The sequence below is a fragment of the Furipterus horrens genome, unplaced genomic scaffold, assembly GCF_987537825.1.
Source record: "Furipterus horrens unplaced genomic scaffold, mFurHor1.1.pri manual_scaffold_7, whole genome shotgun sequence".
NCBI lineage: Eukaryota > Metazoa > Chordata > Mammalia > Chiroptera > Furipteridae > Furipterus > Furipterus horrens.
In genome coordinates, this window is record NW_028327177.1 from 121,995,135 (window position 1) to 122,009,474 (window position 14,340).

Below are 14,340 nucleotides of genomic sequence, written 5' to 3' on the forward strand. Positions count from 1 at the left end.
TTGCAAAAACAGGGTCATTTGGGTCCTAACACCAAATACATTGATTCAGCAGACCTCCTTAATGCCTACTATTTCTGCGGTACTTTCAATCTTTAGACACCTTTAGACACTCCTGTGTAGTCAATATGATTATTCCTACTTTAACAAGTAAGAGAATGTAGATTTAGGGTCCTGACATATATAAAGTTTTAAACATAGAACTCAAACATCTAGGTTCAAAGTTGAGTATTTTTTATCTTATGTATGCAGATGTGTTTTGAGTACCTTTTAGATTCTAAGTTTAGTGTCTTCTCTACTTTCGTGCACAAATGTGTCTTGAGTATTAAGAAGCCTAAACTGTTGCTGGGATGGAAATGGATTTTTTCATTTACTACCACCTAAAGTTATTTATTCCCCTTAACAATTGCCCATATACAACATAAATGTTTCTGAAAATGACACAATCTACAGTCTACTGATGCTCTAGATGTTCCTTTTCATTCTGTCTAATCACAGCCAGAATATTATTGAAGAAAGAGCTTACTTTCTTGGAGCTAAGTCTCCTAAGGAATTATAGATTACTTAATTAATTAGCTATTACAGTGTACCAAAGCTGTGATGGCTGATTAAATAAAGTACAACTGTTTGCAGGCAGGAGATTTGCTATCTATGCTTAGGTGAAACTGCATTGGACTTGGACCACTGAATCTAAACATAGCCATGATTCAGTGATTCACTATTTGTTTGATTTGGGACAAATTATTTTCTGTCTCACCTAAAGTAAGCTTTCCTTACTCATGCCATTCAGATACTACCTATAACATGCAAGGATCCTATAAAATCAGATCTTAGAAATAATGAGTGTAAAATTGCCTTCCTTAATAACCCATGTCACTTAGTTTGTGATGAATACATTTTTTAAATAAAAAAGCAATATATTGTGTATTGTCTTCTTCTTTGGTTTATAGTGGCTCCGAATAAAGAACTTCCTTATAGTGTAGGCAGCGTAGGGTAGAGAATCTTTCTTCCCCCAGAGTTGGCTTATTATCATCACTGAAGATAAGTTAAAGTTGGATTGCAAGTTGTCAAAAACATTGTAGAGTCTGGCAAGTGTAGGTAGGTAGATCAGATGGCTCTAAGACTTCTGTCTTGTTATGGTGGCTAAAACAGAGTATGACCAACTGGGTGGCTTAAGCAACAGAAATTAATTTTCTCAGAGTTCTGGAGGCTAGAAGTCCAGAGTCAAAGTGTCAGCAGAGTTGGTTCCTTCTGACAGTTGGAAGGAAGGCTCAGTTCCAGACCTCTCTCCCTGGCTTATAGATGATGTTCTTCCTGAGTCTCCTCACATTATCTCCCCTGTACGTGTGTCTCTATGTCTCAATTTCCCCTTTTTCTAAGTATACCGTTTATAATGGATTAGGACTTACTCTAATAATCTCATCTTAATTAATTTTCAATTTAGAAATAAGGTCACATTCTAAGGCACTATGGGTTATTAATTTTGGAGAGACACAATTGAACCCATAGCACTGTAGTTCAATGATTAGTATTTTTATGAGAAACAAAAGTCAGGAGTCAGTTTTCTCATACTTCTGTACTTACTAGCCATGGACCTAGAAATCTCTGAATCATTCTAGGCTTCTGAGTAAAATAAGTGGTTGAAATAGACACAAAGTAACCCTACAAAACTCCTTTCACTTCTAAATGTCCCCATCTAAGTGTTAGCAGGGGTCTCCAATAAAACTGCTGGATCACAAAATAAGTTATGAGTTTAGATATTCTCTTATTCAAGTCCCATTATTTGACCAGATTCACAGTTAGTAAGAAAGTCAGACTAGGAAAGAGGCCAAATATATTCTTTTCAAGAGCAAAGTTTCAGCTCATTATGATTAGATTGACTGATTAAAAACATAAATATATAATGTGTATTATATCTCGATATTCATACATCAAAATAATTCTGGAAGGATAGATACACATGCAATTTACCACGTTGGCACTTAAGAGAGCATTCAGTGGTAGGGGAAGAGCAGGAAGGAACATTTTTTTTTTCTCTTTACATCTGTATCATAGGAAAATGTATTAACTGTTCAGAGTAAACAAGCATCAAAAGAGAAAAATATTCATTGACCGAGCATTTGGTTGACCTTTTATTTCAAGCCTAGATATTTTGTATTTAAGTCATTTTGTGTTTGTGGGTCATTATGAGTAGCCATCATTTCTACAAACTTTGGGATTCACAGGAAACTGCAGGGCTCAGCCAACACACTTATATATTTGTTTCAGTGTGAAAACATATAATGAAAGAGGACTTCATAAGCAGGGGTTTCTGAAGAGGTTTTTGCTCTATAAATACGATACACTCCATGAACAGAACTAGCTAGTGATCTGCTATGTCTGTCTTCAAAGGACAAAGAACTTAGCAATCACTACCATATTTGCTGTCATTTTTTTACCTGAAAAATTTTCACACCTTCTAACAGTTGTGAGTAAGAAAAACAGGCTTATTTTTTGACCCATAACTTCAAGTTGGCCTCCTACCTATTTTAGTGACAGCAGCAGCTGTAAAAATTTAGAGCAGTTAGTAATGTGTAAACTGAACTTAATTAATATTTTTTGAGTCAAACCAATGGAAGTGTGCTTAAACTACTGTTTAATTCCATTTCTGGTTGAAGTTAGGAGAAATCTCCATTCCAAAATACAGTGCCACAGAGGAGAACAATGTCAAGAGCAATTTTTGAAAGAAAAGGAGACAAAGTGTGACAATAAATTGAGAGTATTTTTATTTTAAAGAAGGAGAAAATAAAGATCCTGAAGAATAGATATGCAAGGATAACTAAAACTTGAATTTAAAATTTCCTATTTGGGGATATACTTTTATCATTTACCTATAATATTATAAATGCATATTTAAGCTATAGTAGTAGAATAATCTCTATATGTTAAGCATATGCATACTTGATGCTGTTTTTTTAGAATCCTAAAGTGCCTCACCAATATTTTACAGTGACAGACCTTCTGGACACACATGAAATAGTTGATGAATATTATAAAGAACAAAGTTTAGAGTACATTCTGTAGGCAACCCATTAGGATTTTCTCCCTAGGATTTTTACATCACTGTTCTTCTATTCAACCACAGTAAAGAGACGTGTGAGCCAACATAGAATTATGGATGCAAATTAAGGGGATGACTTGATGTTACGCTTGCTTATGTTTTCTAATAACTGCTTAAATTAATAATTTTGGTTAGATGTAAATAATCTAATGTATCATACAGGTGAGTACTTAGACTTTTTTACTAAGATACTTCCACAAATTATGTTTCTTATGGTATAATTGTAATGGCTATTTCTCTTCTATTAATTATATGTCACACATTTTTCCTATCTATCTATCTATCTATCTATCTATCTATCTATCATCTGTCAGTTTATCTATTCATGTATCCACAGACCCATCTCCTACTCATTCATTGAATAAATTTTTGTTTAGTTTTTGAGATGTTTCAGTCCCTATACTATAGTTCCCTTGACAAATGAGAATCTTTACCATGTAGCTTCCATTGGCCACCTCCAAGTGAACTTCCCTTTTCTTAAACTCACGCAACACTTATTTTCAAAGGAATGTATTTAAGCATTTAATTACAAAGTTCTTTATGAAATGATTTATCTACTTCACCCAATTTTTTAATAAATGAAGCAAACTATATAGATGGGGCTTCTGCTTGCCTAGAGCTTATTGTATAACATAGATTTTTGACATCTGGACGTTTTACTAGTGGCAGACACAGGAGTTTTAAGAAGTGAATAATCAACTACGTCAACACCATAGATATAAGATACATTCCTCTCCTCTACTCCCACTTCCTCCTGCTCTTTCCCATCCCCCTCCTTCTCCTCTTCCTTCTCCTTGTTGATTTTGTATTTCCAGTGACTACTATAGTGTCAGGCACAGAGTCAGTGTTTAATAAATGCCCAGTGAGTGAATGATGAGGTATGAGATTAATTACCTTTCCTTCCTCATATTCTGCATTTAATTGATTAGTGCTACCATTTTAACAGATGCTTTTGATGGAGTCCAAGGTATTGAATCATTCTCCTGCCTTCCCTTCCCTCCACCCACATATGTTCAAAACCTCAGGCCCCACCCTTGAACTACCTAATCAGAATCCACATTTTAACATAATTTCTCTGGTGATTCATATGTACCCTACGGTATGAGAAGCACTTCCATAGCTCACATAAACTTTACTTTCCTGCCCCCCAACTGATAAAACTTCTAAGCACAAACAAACATCACATTCTAGTTTCTAGGAAAATTGCTATTTTTGAGAAATAGGAAGGACTAGAGTAGAGTCACATCTAGGATTTGATCTCCTTCTGTCTCAGTCTTTTTCATTCCCCTTTCCTCCTTTGCTCCCTCTCCCATAATGAAATGTTATTATACAGAGGAGCAGCACAGACTCAAAATTCTAGGCTAATTTAATTTTAATATTACAGAATATTAGCCAAAGCTAACGGAAAGTACAAGAGCCACTCTCACGAATTTGCCCACCTTTCTACCTGTGTGTGCAACCTCCTTGCTCATCCTTGTGTGTCTCCTGGAAGGGAAGACTCAATATTTACTTAGTACCAGACACTTGCAGGTGTATTAGGGCAGCGTAGTCCTTTAAGTTTGATACCAACAGGAAATACAGCCATGGAAAAGGCAAGTAGAAACCAGGTTCACAATCCATCCCCAAGGACACATTCCCCAAAATATGTACCTTCCAGCAACATTTTAAAAGTTCATTATTGTCATAATTACTGAAAAGAATATGAAGAAAATGTTACAGAAATAAAAAATAAAAATAAAGGGGGGGGGGATACTGCGAGACCCTGGGGGAAAGTGTCAAGGAGTATAGCCACTTTTTAATGACTAGCTACCATTCTATATATCCCAAGGTCTTTCTTTTTTTTATTTTTGTTTTTCAATTACAGTTGTCCCCTTTTCTCCCAATTTCTCTCCCCCACCCAACCCACCCCCTCTCCCACAGTCATATCCCTCCCCGTTGTCCATGTCCATGAGTCATTTATATACGTTCTTTGACTAAACCCTTCCATTACTTATCCCCCTTCTCTCCAAGGTCTTTCTCATTGAAGCCCATTCACAGCTTCAGTCTCCAGCATTTTAAAACTCAGCCACCCCACACATAACAATCCTAAGAAATATTTAGTCATTCTCATTTTACAGGACAGGATATGAGAGTGCCAATGGACTTAGCCCCTTGCCCACGATTACAGACATGTTCATGTTTTTCTTATTCCACTCTGCCCCTTGCATTTTGCCATCCAATCAGGTCTCCTGTTGGGGACTCAGTACTGCACCCCTCTTCTGGGTTCTCCCCTCCATCACAAAGACTGAAAGCCTGAGGTTTACGTGCCCATGTCTCTCTGCCAGCACTGCCCAGGTTAGATTCCATTGAGGAGAGGCATTTCATGGATTTGGATGAAAAGGAACTGGGATTACAGACTAGCCTGCATCTCTGCAACTTCCTGACTCCATGAAAGCAAGCAGAAAAACAGAGCCAACAACAGCCTTCTCTGACCTTGGTTCGCCCGGTATCTCTAAAGATTTTGTAAGCACCTAAATCCTTAAAGGAAGTCGTTTCCTGTTTGCATGCCTAAAATAGTTTCTATTTTTCTCACCAAACCCTCACTAAGACAACCACACACACAGCCTTCCACTCCTGTCCCCAAGCTGCCATCCTATCCTCTACATAGCTTTCTCTGTAAAAGCACCCATATTTACAAATGGGTCTTTATTTGTCCAATTTATCCTTTATAAACTGAATTAACTTGTGGCAGAGATCCTAATGTTTTGTTATCACTATTCCTCTCACATAGAAGATGCTTAATAAATAGCTATTTTTAAAAAATAATTTATTTATTTATTTATTTGTTTGTTTGTTTATTTATTTTTAGAGGGAGGGGAAAGGAGAAAGAGAGGAAAAGAAACATCACTGTGCGGTTGCCTCTCTCTTGCATCCCCAACTGGGGACCTGACGTGCAACCTAGTCATGTGCCCTGACTGGGAATCAAACCAGCGACACTTGCCTCACAGGCTGATGCTCAATCCACTGAGCCACAGCACCCAGGGCTAATAAATAGCTATTACCTTAATGAAGCAAGCTCACACCATTTCTTAACATATTTTCCTAAATCTCATCTACTTATTTCCTAACATTTATTTCCCAAACATCATCAACTTACCTACAGGATTGACTCCTGTCAAGAAATGCAGACTCAGAATGGGGGCACTGAGCCTGGAATGGTCCTAAGCACTGAAACTCCCACATCTTACAAGATTGATGAGCAGAGTAGGAAGAATTCAGAAAAACTGTCTCTGGTCTGAAAGCTACTGAAACATCCAGCAATAGAGTATCCCTAGGTCAAGAGAACAGCTTCTGTTGCTATTCCTTAAAAGCTGGCTTTATGTGGATTAAGAGATCCTAATGGTTTTATCAGATGTCCATTTTTTATATCCACATCAAAGCTCAGATCCCACATCTGTTTTCTTTCCCCCCTACTGTGCTTGTTTTTACAGATGTTTCGTTATTCTTCATGACTCGCATCCAAACCCAATGGCTTATTCTCTTGTGGAAGGACAATAGTCAGAGATATCCACGTACGTTTTCACATATTTTATTTTACATGTATATTTATTAACATTTCCTTCACCATTCTGCTTCACCCTACATCAAATGGACAGATGATCCCATCCTCATATCCTCAGGGCAGGACTACAATAGAAAGAAGATCTCTGATTTTCATGGACCTTGCTTCCAAAAGGTCAGACGGGGCATGGTTATTGGGTGGCAGAGTGGTTCATCATTTTCTTGGCCAAGAAGTTGAGCAGTAAGGCACATCTAGACAGGACAGACCACTGATGGCCTCACAAAGTTTATGTGTCCAAAATGAGAGCTGGGTACGTGAAGGGACATAATAATCAGGTGGTGGTCATCATTTGAATGCCTGTGTGGATAAGTAACTTAATGACCAGAGAATGTCTCCTACCAAAAGTTGGATAAACAACCTACAGATTCTTGAGCCTTAGCACACCCTGAAACAGAATTTAATTACAGTTCCCTCCAACCTGATGGAATGAGCTCTTGCACCATAAATAAAATCAACTCACAGAAGTTTATGTTGCATACACCCTGAATTTGCAGATTGAGAGTCACACAAGAGCTCAGACTGTTACTTAGAGAGGTGCTCTATGCCCTAATCCTGAGTCTGAAGCCACCTAACTATGGCTTTGCAACCATGCCCCTCAGTTGGAAGCAAGGAGTGACTTAGCCCACGGCTGGCTGTACCCTGGCTATCACAGGAAGGAAATATCCAGTAGGTGTAGCAAAAGAAGGTTTCTTCATTTAAATGGAACAAATGGCAACACAAGTCACAACCCATCGTAGAAAAGAAAAGAAAAAGAATCAAGTCAAACTTTTGAAATCAGTTAGTCAATGGACTTGCACATTCAAAATAAGAAGGGTTTACAGGCTACAATACCTATCACTTAAATAGTGCTTGTTATATGCTGAGCCCTGTTCTAAAGGATTTAACCTACATAAGCAACATCACACACCTATAAAGTAGGTTAATTAACAGCCCCATTTTACAAAGGAAGATTTTGAGATTCATGGGGGGTATGTGACCTACCCAAGGTCATACGATGGTAAGTGCAGCTCTGAGATTTGAACCTCAAGTGTAGCTACAGAATCCAGCTTCATCACCACACAATGCTGCCTTGGCCCAAAAAAGCTCAAATATTTGAATGGTTATAACCCCCAAAAGAAGGGATCATCTGGCCGACTCCCTTTATTTTAAGAGAGCAGGGAAGAAACAATAGCAAAGAAGGTAAAGGATCTGCTCAGTGTCATATAATTCAGCATATCACTCATCTTTGTTTTATGACAAACAATGTTCAGTCAAATTAATCATTTGGCTTTTAATGTTTCCCAAAGGGCAAATCAGAAGATTTAAATTCAGCCTTTTACAGCCCTCCAGAAATTTACTTCAACTGCTCTAAAGCTGACAGGAGATGAGTGACAGGATGCCAGGTGGTCTCAGAGGCCAGGTAAAGCACTTGATGATCATCCCCAGGGGGCTGCGAAGTGCGACTGTAACAGCAAGCCACTTAACAGAAGAACAGACAAGGAACTCAGGGCAAGGGAACCCAGGGGACTCCCATGTGGTCATTTGAAAATCAGGGAATTAGATGCTGAGCAATTTGTTCTTTAATTTCACTGAAACACCTAGGATTAGAAACTTCTACTTTGGAAAGGTGATCTTCATGCTGCTCTGTTTATGCTCCATTGATTTCAAAATAAGATTCCCGTGGGAAAATTTCTTATATATATATATATATACACACACACACACACACACCCAAAAAGCAAAGCAATCATTGTGATTATCCCTTGCCCTTAAGTAAGGACAGGAGGGTACCAGCTCACTGGCATATGCAAATACCTATGATGAAATTTTATTAAAGAATATAAGACCCACTACTGTCTCCTGAAGAAGAATGATCTAATTTGGGGAAGATTTTTTAAAAATCCATCATGGGTGCAAAACATTGCAACAAGAGATCTGTATTATGCAGATCACTGGGCATTCAGTGACCTCCCATCTCAATCCACCTCGCCTTTCTTGTGTTGACATGTCCTGTCATTGATAAGCTCAGACCTGCATTATAACAACTGCTGACAGCTGAATCAGATGATTTTTTTTTTAAATGTCACTTATGGTTTCTAACCTTTTCAACTCTTCTTTCTATTTCTATACTAAGAATATGCTCAGTATTCACACAAAAAGATAATGATGAATATGAGAAATCTGCCAACTTATAAAGACATGCTGAAGAGTGAAAATAGAGGCAAGAAAGTAACTGAACTTGTGTTGAGAAGGCAGTTGACAAAGATCCATCAAAACAGGGTAATTTAAGAAAGACAACTTGAACAACTGTGGCTGAGCAGGAAAAAAGAAAAAGAAAAAAAAAGGAAAGAAAACTCTTGCTACCAGAACCCTAAGTTGTTTTAAGTTAAGGAGGCAAAAAGTGCTCTCTACATGAAATGTGTCACTATTGGTGATTATCAGAGTCTTCTTAATTAAATTAGATAAGAAGTAACAGATTTTAAAACTAAAATAGAGAGTCCATACAGAAGAAACACATTTATATTTTTAGATATCTCCTCGAACTCATTCAATTTCAGTTTAGATATAGTCCAACAAAAGAACAAAACTGTTACTACTACCCAAAAAGACACTAAAGGGGAAACATAGACTCATGCTTAACCCAATCAATTGAATCTATTTTCATTTTCCCTTGAAGGAGCCTGACTCTGGGGACCTTATATAACCAGGCATGCAACCAACTTTGTCGTGGTTTTCAGACAATCCTGGAATAAAAAACAATGTAGCCAAATAGAGGTAGTGACCAACTCACCTCTGGCCTTTAAGGTTTTCCAGTACTCACCTTTCTGGTATATGCAAACTTGACAGTGGGACTTACCGCGTTAAAATTGGGGAAGAGGTTGACTGCGGCCGCAGTGTCAAGAGGAAAAGGAAGAAATGGTTTAATATCCAGTGATGGTTGCAAAGGGGGTGCTGGTGGACGGACCAGGGCTGGGAGAGCAGGGCTCTGGCATGTACCACCTACAGAGAGGAGAGCAAAGGGAGCAATCAGGGACACCCAGCACATTTTAAAACACACACATGCACACGCACACATGCACGAAAACCCCACCAAGGTCTTTTTTTGAGATCAAAAGGCCAGCTTTGTGGGTCACTGGAAAAAACAAGACGTGGAATATACTGACTTCAATTGAGAACTGGCCAATGAGCAGAGGAAGCTGGTGGAGCAGCTTCTTTTCCTCATTGGATTATAACTATCTGGTTATGTAAGAAACGGTTGACATTTCAAACATTTCATATGCCCCAATTTATCTTTCTTTTCCTGCCTAGATCTCTGGATTGGGTCAGCAGCCAATCTGTCACCAAAATCCCTCCCTTCAAAAAGAAAACCTTTCTATTGCACACTGCACCGCCTCAATCCCTCTCTGCACATTAACTTCTGCTCGGAATATGCATCCAGTCTGAGTGATTATTTTACAGAACTGCTCTTTTCCATCACATCCAAAACTCTGGCAGCGAGATGACATGAACCTGGCCCGGAAAGGAAACTTAACCACAAATGCGGGCGGGTGTTCCTTACTCGCTGGGCAACTGGAGGATTAAAAGCAGCAGAACCCTGTACAAGTAGAGCAATCCCAGCACCATTCAGCAATCCCATAGCTTTGAGCAGTCAGCTACTACTTGCCTTCTTCCTAGTCATGAGTAGGTGGACTTCAGAAGGTCACTAACAAGCAAGCAGTGGAATGTTATGCCAACAAAGACACCCCCTTTGTGTACAGTAGGCAGGCAACCAACCAGCTGCTGGCAAGAATCACACACTTTTGCCATAGAAGCCCATTGCACTCAAAGGCTGGAAGGACAAGAGTCTATGTCAGCGTTCCAGCTCCCATATTTTGATAACATTCTAAAAACGTCAATTTTCTGTTAATTAAAGGCTGTTGAATCCCAGGGAACTTAAAATATGCGAGCATTCTTCTAATCTGAGACGCAAGCAACAGACTGTAAAAACCTGCTGGTGGGAATCCAAGAAGCATTAGGAAATCAAAATGCAGTGGGATTTTTTTTTCTTTCTCACAGCAAATTCCAAGAGACAGATAAGAGAGAGGTTCATGCCTGTGCCCCTTACTCACCTATCTTGTTTGTAAAACAATGTTGAGTGAGACCCCATACAAATTATCATGACAAATCTCAGTCAACTCTGCCAATTTCACACAGACCATCATCCAATTCCCATCAGTTATTGGAACACAAGGTAAACATTTTTAAAATGATTCCCCAATGGTGAATCCGACCCTACAAGACCAGAGGATCTGCTAACAAGGTGAGTAACTTAATACCTATAACAGAAGCCATCAGCACCAGATTTAATTAACCATACTAAAAAAATCATCAGCTCTTCTGCTTGTAGGTAGAAAATCAGCTGGAGCCAAATTAACAAAAACAATATTTTTTCCCAGTCTTTTAACTTCCCTCTTGAACTGTTTCTCAGTAACAGCAAGGACAACATTAGCAAGTTTGAACCAGCAAACCAGTTAAAATAAAACATAGTACAAGTGAGAATAGAGAGGGCAGATATTAAAACAAACATAGAAGTTTAAAAATAAGTTTTGGTTGAAGTCAGTGGTATGGCTTAACATGTCCACAAGTAATAATAAGCTTTAAGAAATCATTTAAAATTATTTTTATTTGTGTTACATGCAAGATGTATCCTTGTCTTATTTTATCCTAAAATCTCAGAAGTGAGGTAAAGGTTAACTTTCCATCATGAAGAGAAAAAGAAGTTGAGTTTGTTGCTTCCACAGAAACATTCCATTTCTATAACTACAAGAATGCAATTTAGCAGCAACATATTTTGTCGTTATTTCATTTAGAAAGCCCCCTTTGGTTCAGGATATCCAAAGAGATTAAGAGATAGCTCAAGTTTATTTTTTCTTCGAGCACAATGCTTGGCACAAAGAATAAATATATATTGATTTGGCCGCTAGGTAAAGTTCATTCCCACTTTCTGTCTTCCTCTGTGATACATTTTCTTTTATTTTTAAAAACTATTTTTTAAAATTTATTTTTAGAGAGAGGAGAAAGGAGGGAGAAAAAGTGGGAGAGAAAAGATCAATGTGTGGTTGCCTCTCGCACACCCCTAACTGGGGACCTGGCCACAATCCAGGCATCTGCCCTGATTGGGAATTGAACTGATGACCATTTAGTTCGCAGGCTGGTGCTCAATCCACTGAGCAGCACCAGCCAGGGCCATATGTATTTCTTTTACACATATAGTTTAAGGCCCTTTCTCAATATTGCAACTGGAGTTTCCTTCCTGAGAATTAAAAAAAAAAAAAAAAAATCAAAGAGTCATCAAACTTTAAGAGGCTGGAGAAACTATTTGAGTTCATTTCTTCTACCTTTTCGAAGAGAGAAAGCTAAAAGATAATTAGAAAGGAGAGGACATGTGACTATCTATTCTTTGGCCACTTTGTATGCAAAGACAGGTGTAGTGGATGCTGGGGTGTGCTTCCCACAGACCCCTTCAGGGCTCAGGACAAAATCTCCCCGCTGCTGGGAATGCTGGTAGCTGAGGACTCACAACAGAGATGCTCTTCACAAACTGCCCTGGGCCAAAAGGAGCTGCCTCACCCAAGGTCAAACTGCTTCCCAAGGGCAGGGGTTGGTAGCCCCATGCAATGATGTATTTATTAATACAAAGGTTTAATGGTTTCTCTCCCTTGCCTTAAGGCTGAACAGCTCTGAAACTATTTCAGCTTTAAAGCTCCTCATAGAATCTAGACTATATTGAGGTTTCTTAAGATTATCATAGCTCAGCTTCTCCTTCTGCCCATTTCTGGATCTCTCACTCCTAACAGATGTTCCCAAGAGCACACCCAATAAAGCCCAAGTCCATTTCCAGAAGAACATGCCCAGTGACTCCAGGATATAACAATTCATTTGTCTACATGAAATGTGAAATCGCTGTAAATCTATAGTGAAGCACAAAACTGAGGCTACTTCTTAAAAATTATCTGTGACTAAAATTTCTGACTGTAAAATTTAGATACATCCTGAAATAATTTACTTGTACCAATCTGTGTATGCTCAGCAATAAGAATATTATTTGCAAATAGTGTAGAATCAAAACCAGCAAATGTAATGTTTCATCAGTAAAGCAGGTTAAAATATGCTTCTTGAGGAAATGGCTGTTTCTCCTCTTTATTTATTAATAGAAATGATTGCATATAAGATATGAATAAATGTTTATTACACTCTTCCATATTATAAAATTATGTGGAAAGTAATAAACATCAAAATACATATAAAATTTTTGCCATTTCTGTAGGTTAAAAGAGTTATTTTATTATTACTGTTTACAAATAATGTTGCTTCACTCAGTGGAATGTCACATTTCTGGAAATACTGCTATTCTTAATCTGAGCAAAGCATTATGAAGCCTCCTCCGTGGGTTGGGTACTGAAAATGATATAAATCCATGCCCTTTGTACATGAAACTCTGCCTGTATCTAATGCCACATACTTCACAGCCTATGCAATTTTAACTTACGCAGTTTTAGCAAGTTAAATTTTAACAAATTATTCTGATTTCAGAACAATTATTATTTCTCCATACCAATTTTATTATATATCATTAAAAATGGCAAATTAAAAACACTCACTGAGTATAAAATAGTTATTATATACTGAGTAAGAGATTAAATAACAAAGATAAATAATGTAAATGAGGTAAAGTGAGCATTAAAGTTCACAAAACTCTTCTCTCTCACTTTTTGATGTTTATTTCTATTAGTTTATATTTATAACTTTGAATTGAACTATGGAGTGAATATTAAGTATTACTTTGCGCTATTCACAAGATAGCTGTGTATTCATAAAAGCACAAATTTATGAATTTGAAAAATATACTTCAGTAACCTATTCGTTAATGGTATGTGTTTACTGAGACCATCTAAGAAAGTAAGGTATAATGACTTCAGAAGTTTGGATTTTGATAAATTAAAACATAAACTTGAAAATGTTTAACAATTTTTACAGATAAATGGGAATTCTAAACCAGTGGTTGTCAGCTAAAGCTTACTGTGTAAGATATAATGTATATAAAGTTCCTAGTACAGTGTCTAGCTAATTGGTGCTCACTAAAGTAGGCATATATTTTTAATGAACCTAATAAATACCAGAGAAGCTGTTTAGGTCAGCCCAGACTCATATCCAGGCTGTCTGAAAGTAGTCAGTCAAGATAATTTTAAAAGAGACTTCAAATTCTTCACTTTATTTTGAATCCTGCAGAAGAAGACACTTTGCAATAAGAGGCTACTTTGTAAATCAATATCTTGAAATATACCTTGAGAGTGGAATAGTATTCTTTCAATTGTACAACACTTTTAACCTTGATTTCTGCATTTGATTCATTCAGAGTTCATCAAAAGTCACATAGTCACAGACTTTCTGACAGCTTAACCTACTACTTAATCTTTCATTTTCAAAAATGACAAAACCAAAGTTCAAAATAATCAGGGGGTACCACTGTTAAATATTCATGATGCCAGTATGTGCTTTAGAACATTTTACATTTTCTTGATGGGATAAATAATTTCTATAGTATCTCCTTCCTTCACCATCAACTTAATTATATATATTTTAATAGTGAGTTATTATTAAATTATAAAACTACTCAGTGTTC

At 37.4% G+C, this 14,340-nt stretch overlaps 1 protein-coding gene across 1 annotated transcript in view; it reads right to left on the reverse strand.

Moving 5' to 3' along the window:
* Positions 1 to 14,340, reverse strand: part of ZNF385D (zinc finger protein 385D) — a 288,666-nt gene that overhangs the window by 205,387 nt on the left and 68,939 nt on the right. The window contains exon 2 of the mRNA XM_090283015.1: positions 9,535 to 9,677. Coding sequence (XP_090139141.1) covers positions 9,535 to 9,677 — 143 coding nt within the window. The remainder of the gene's footprint in view (positions 1 to 9,534; positions 9,678 to 14,340) is intronic.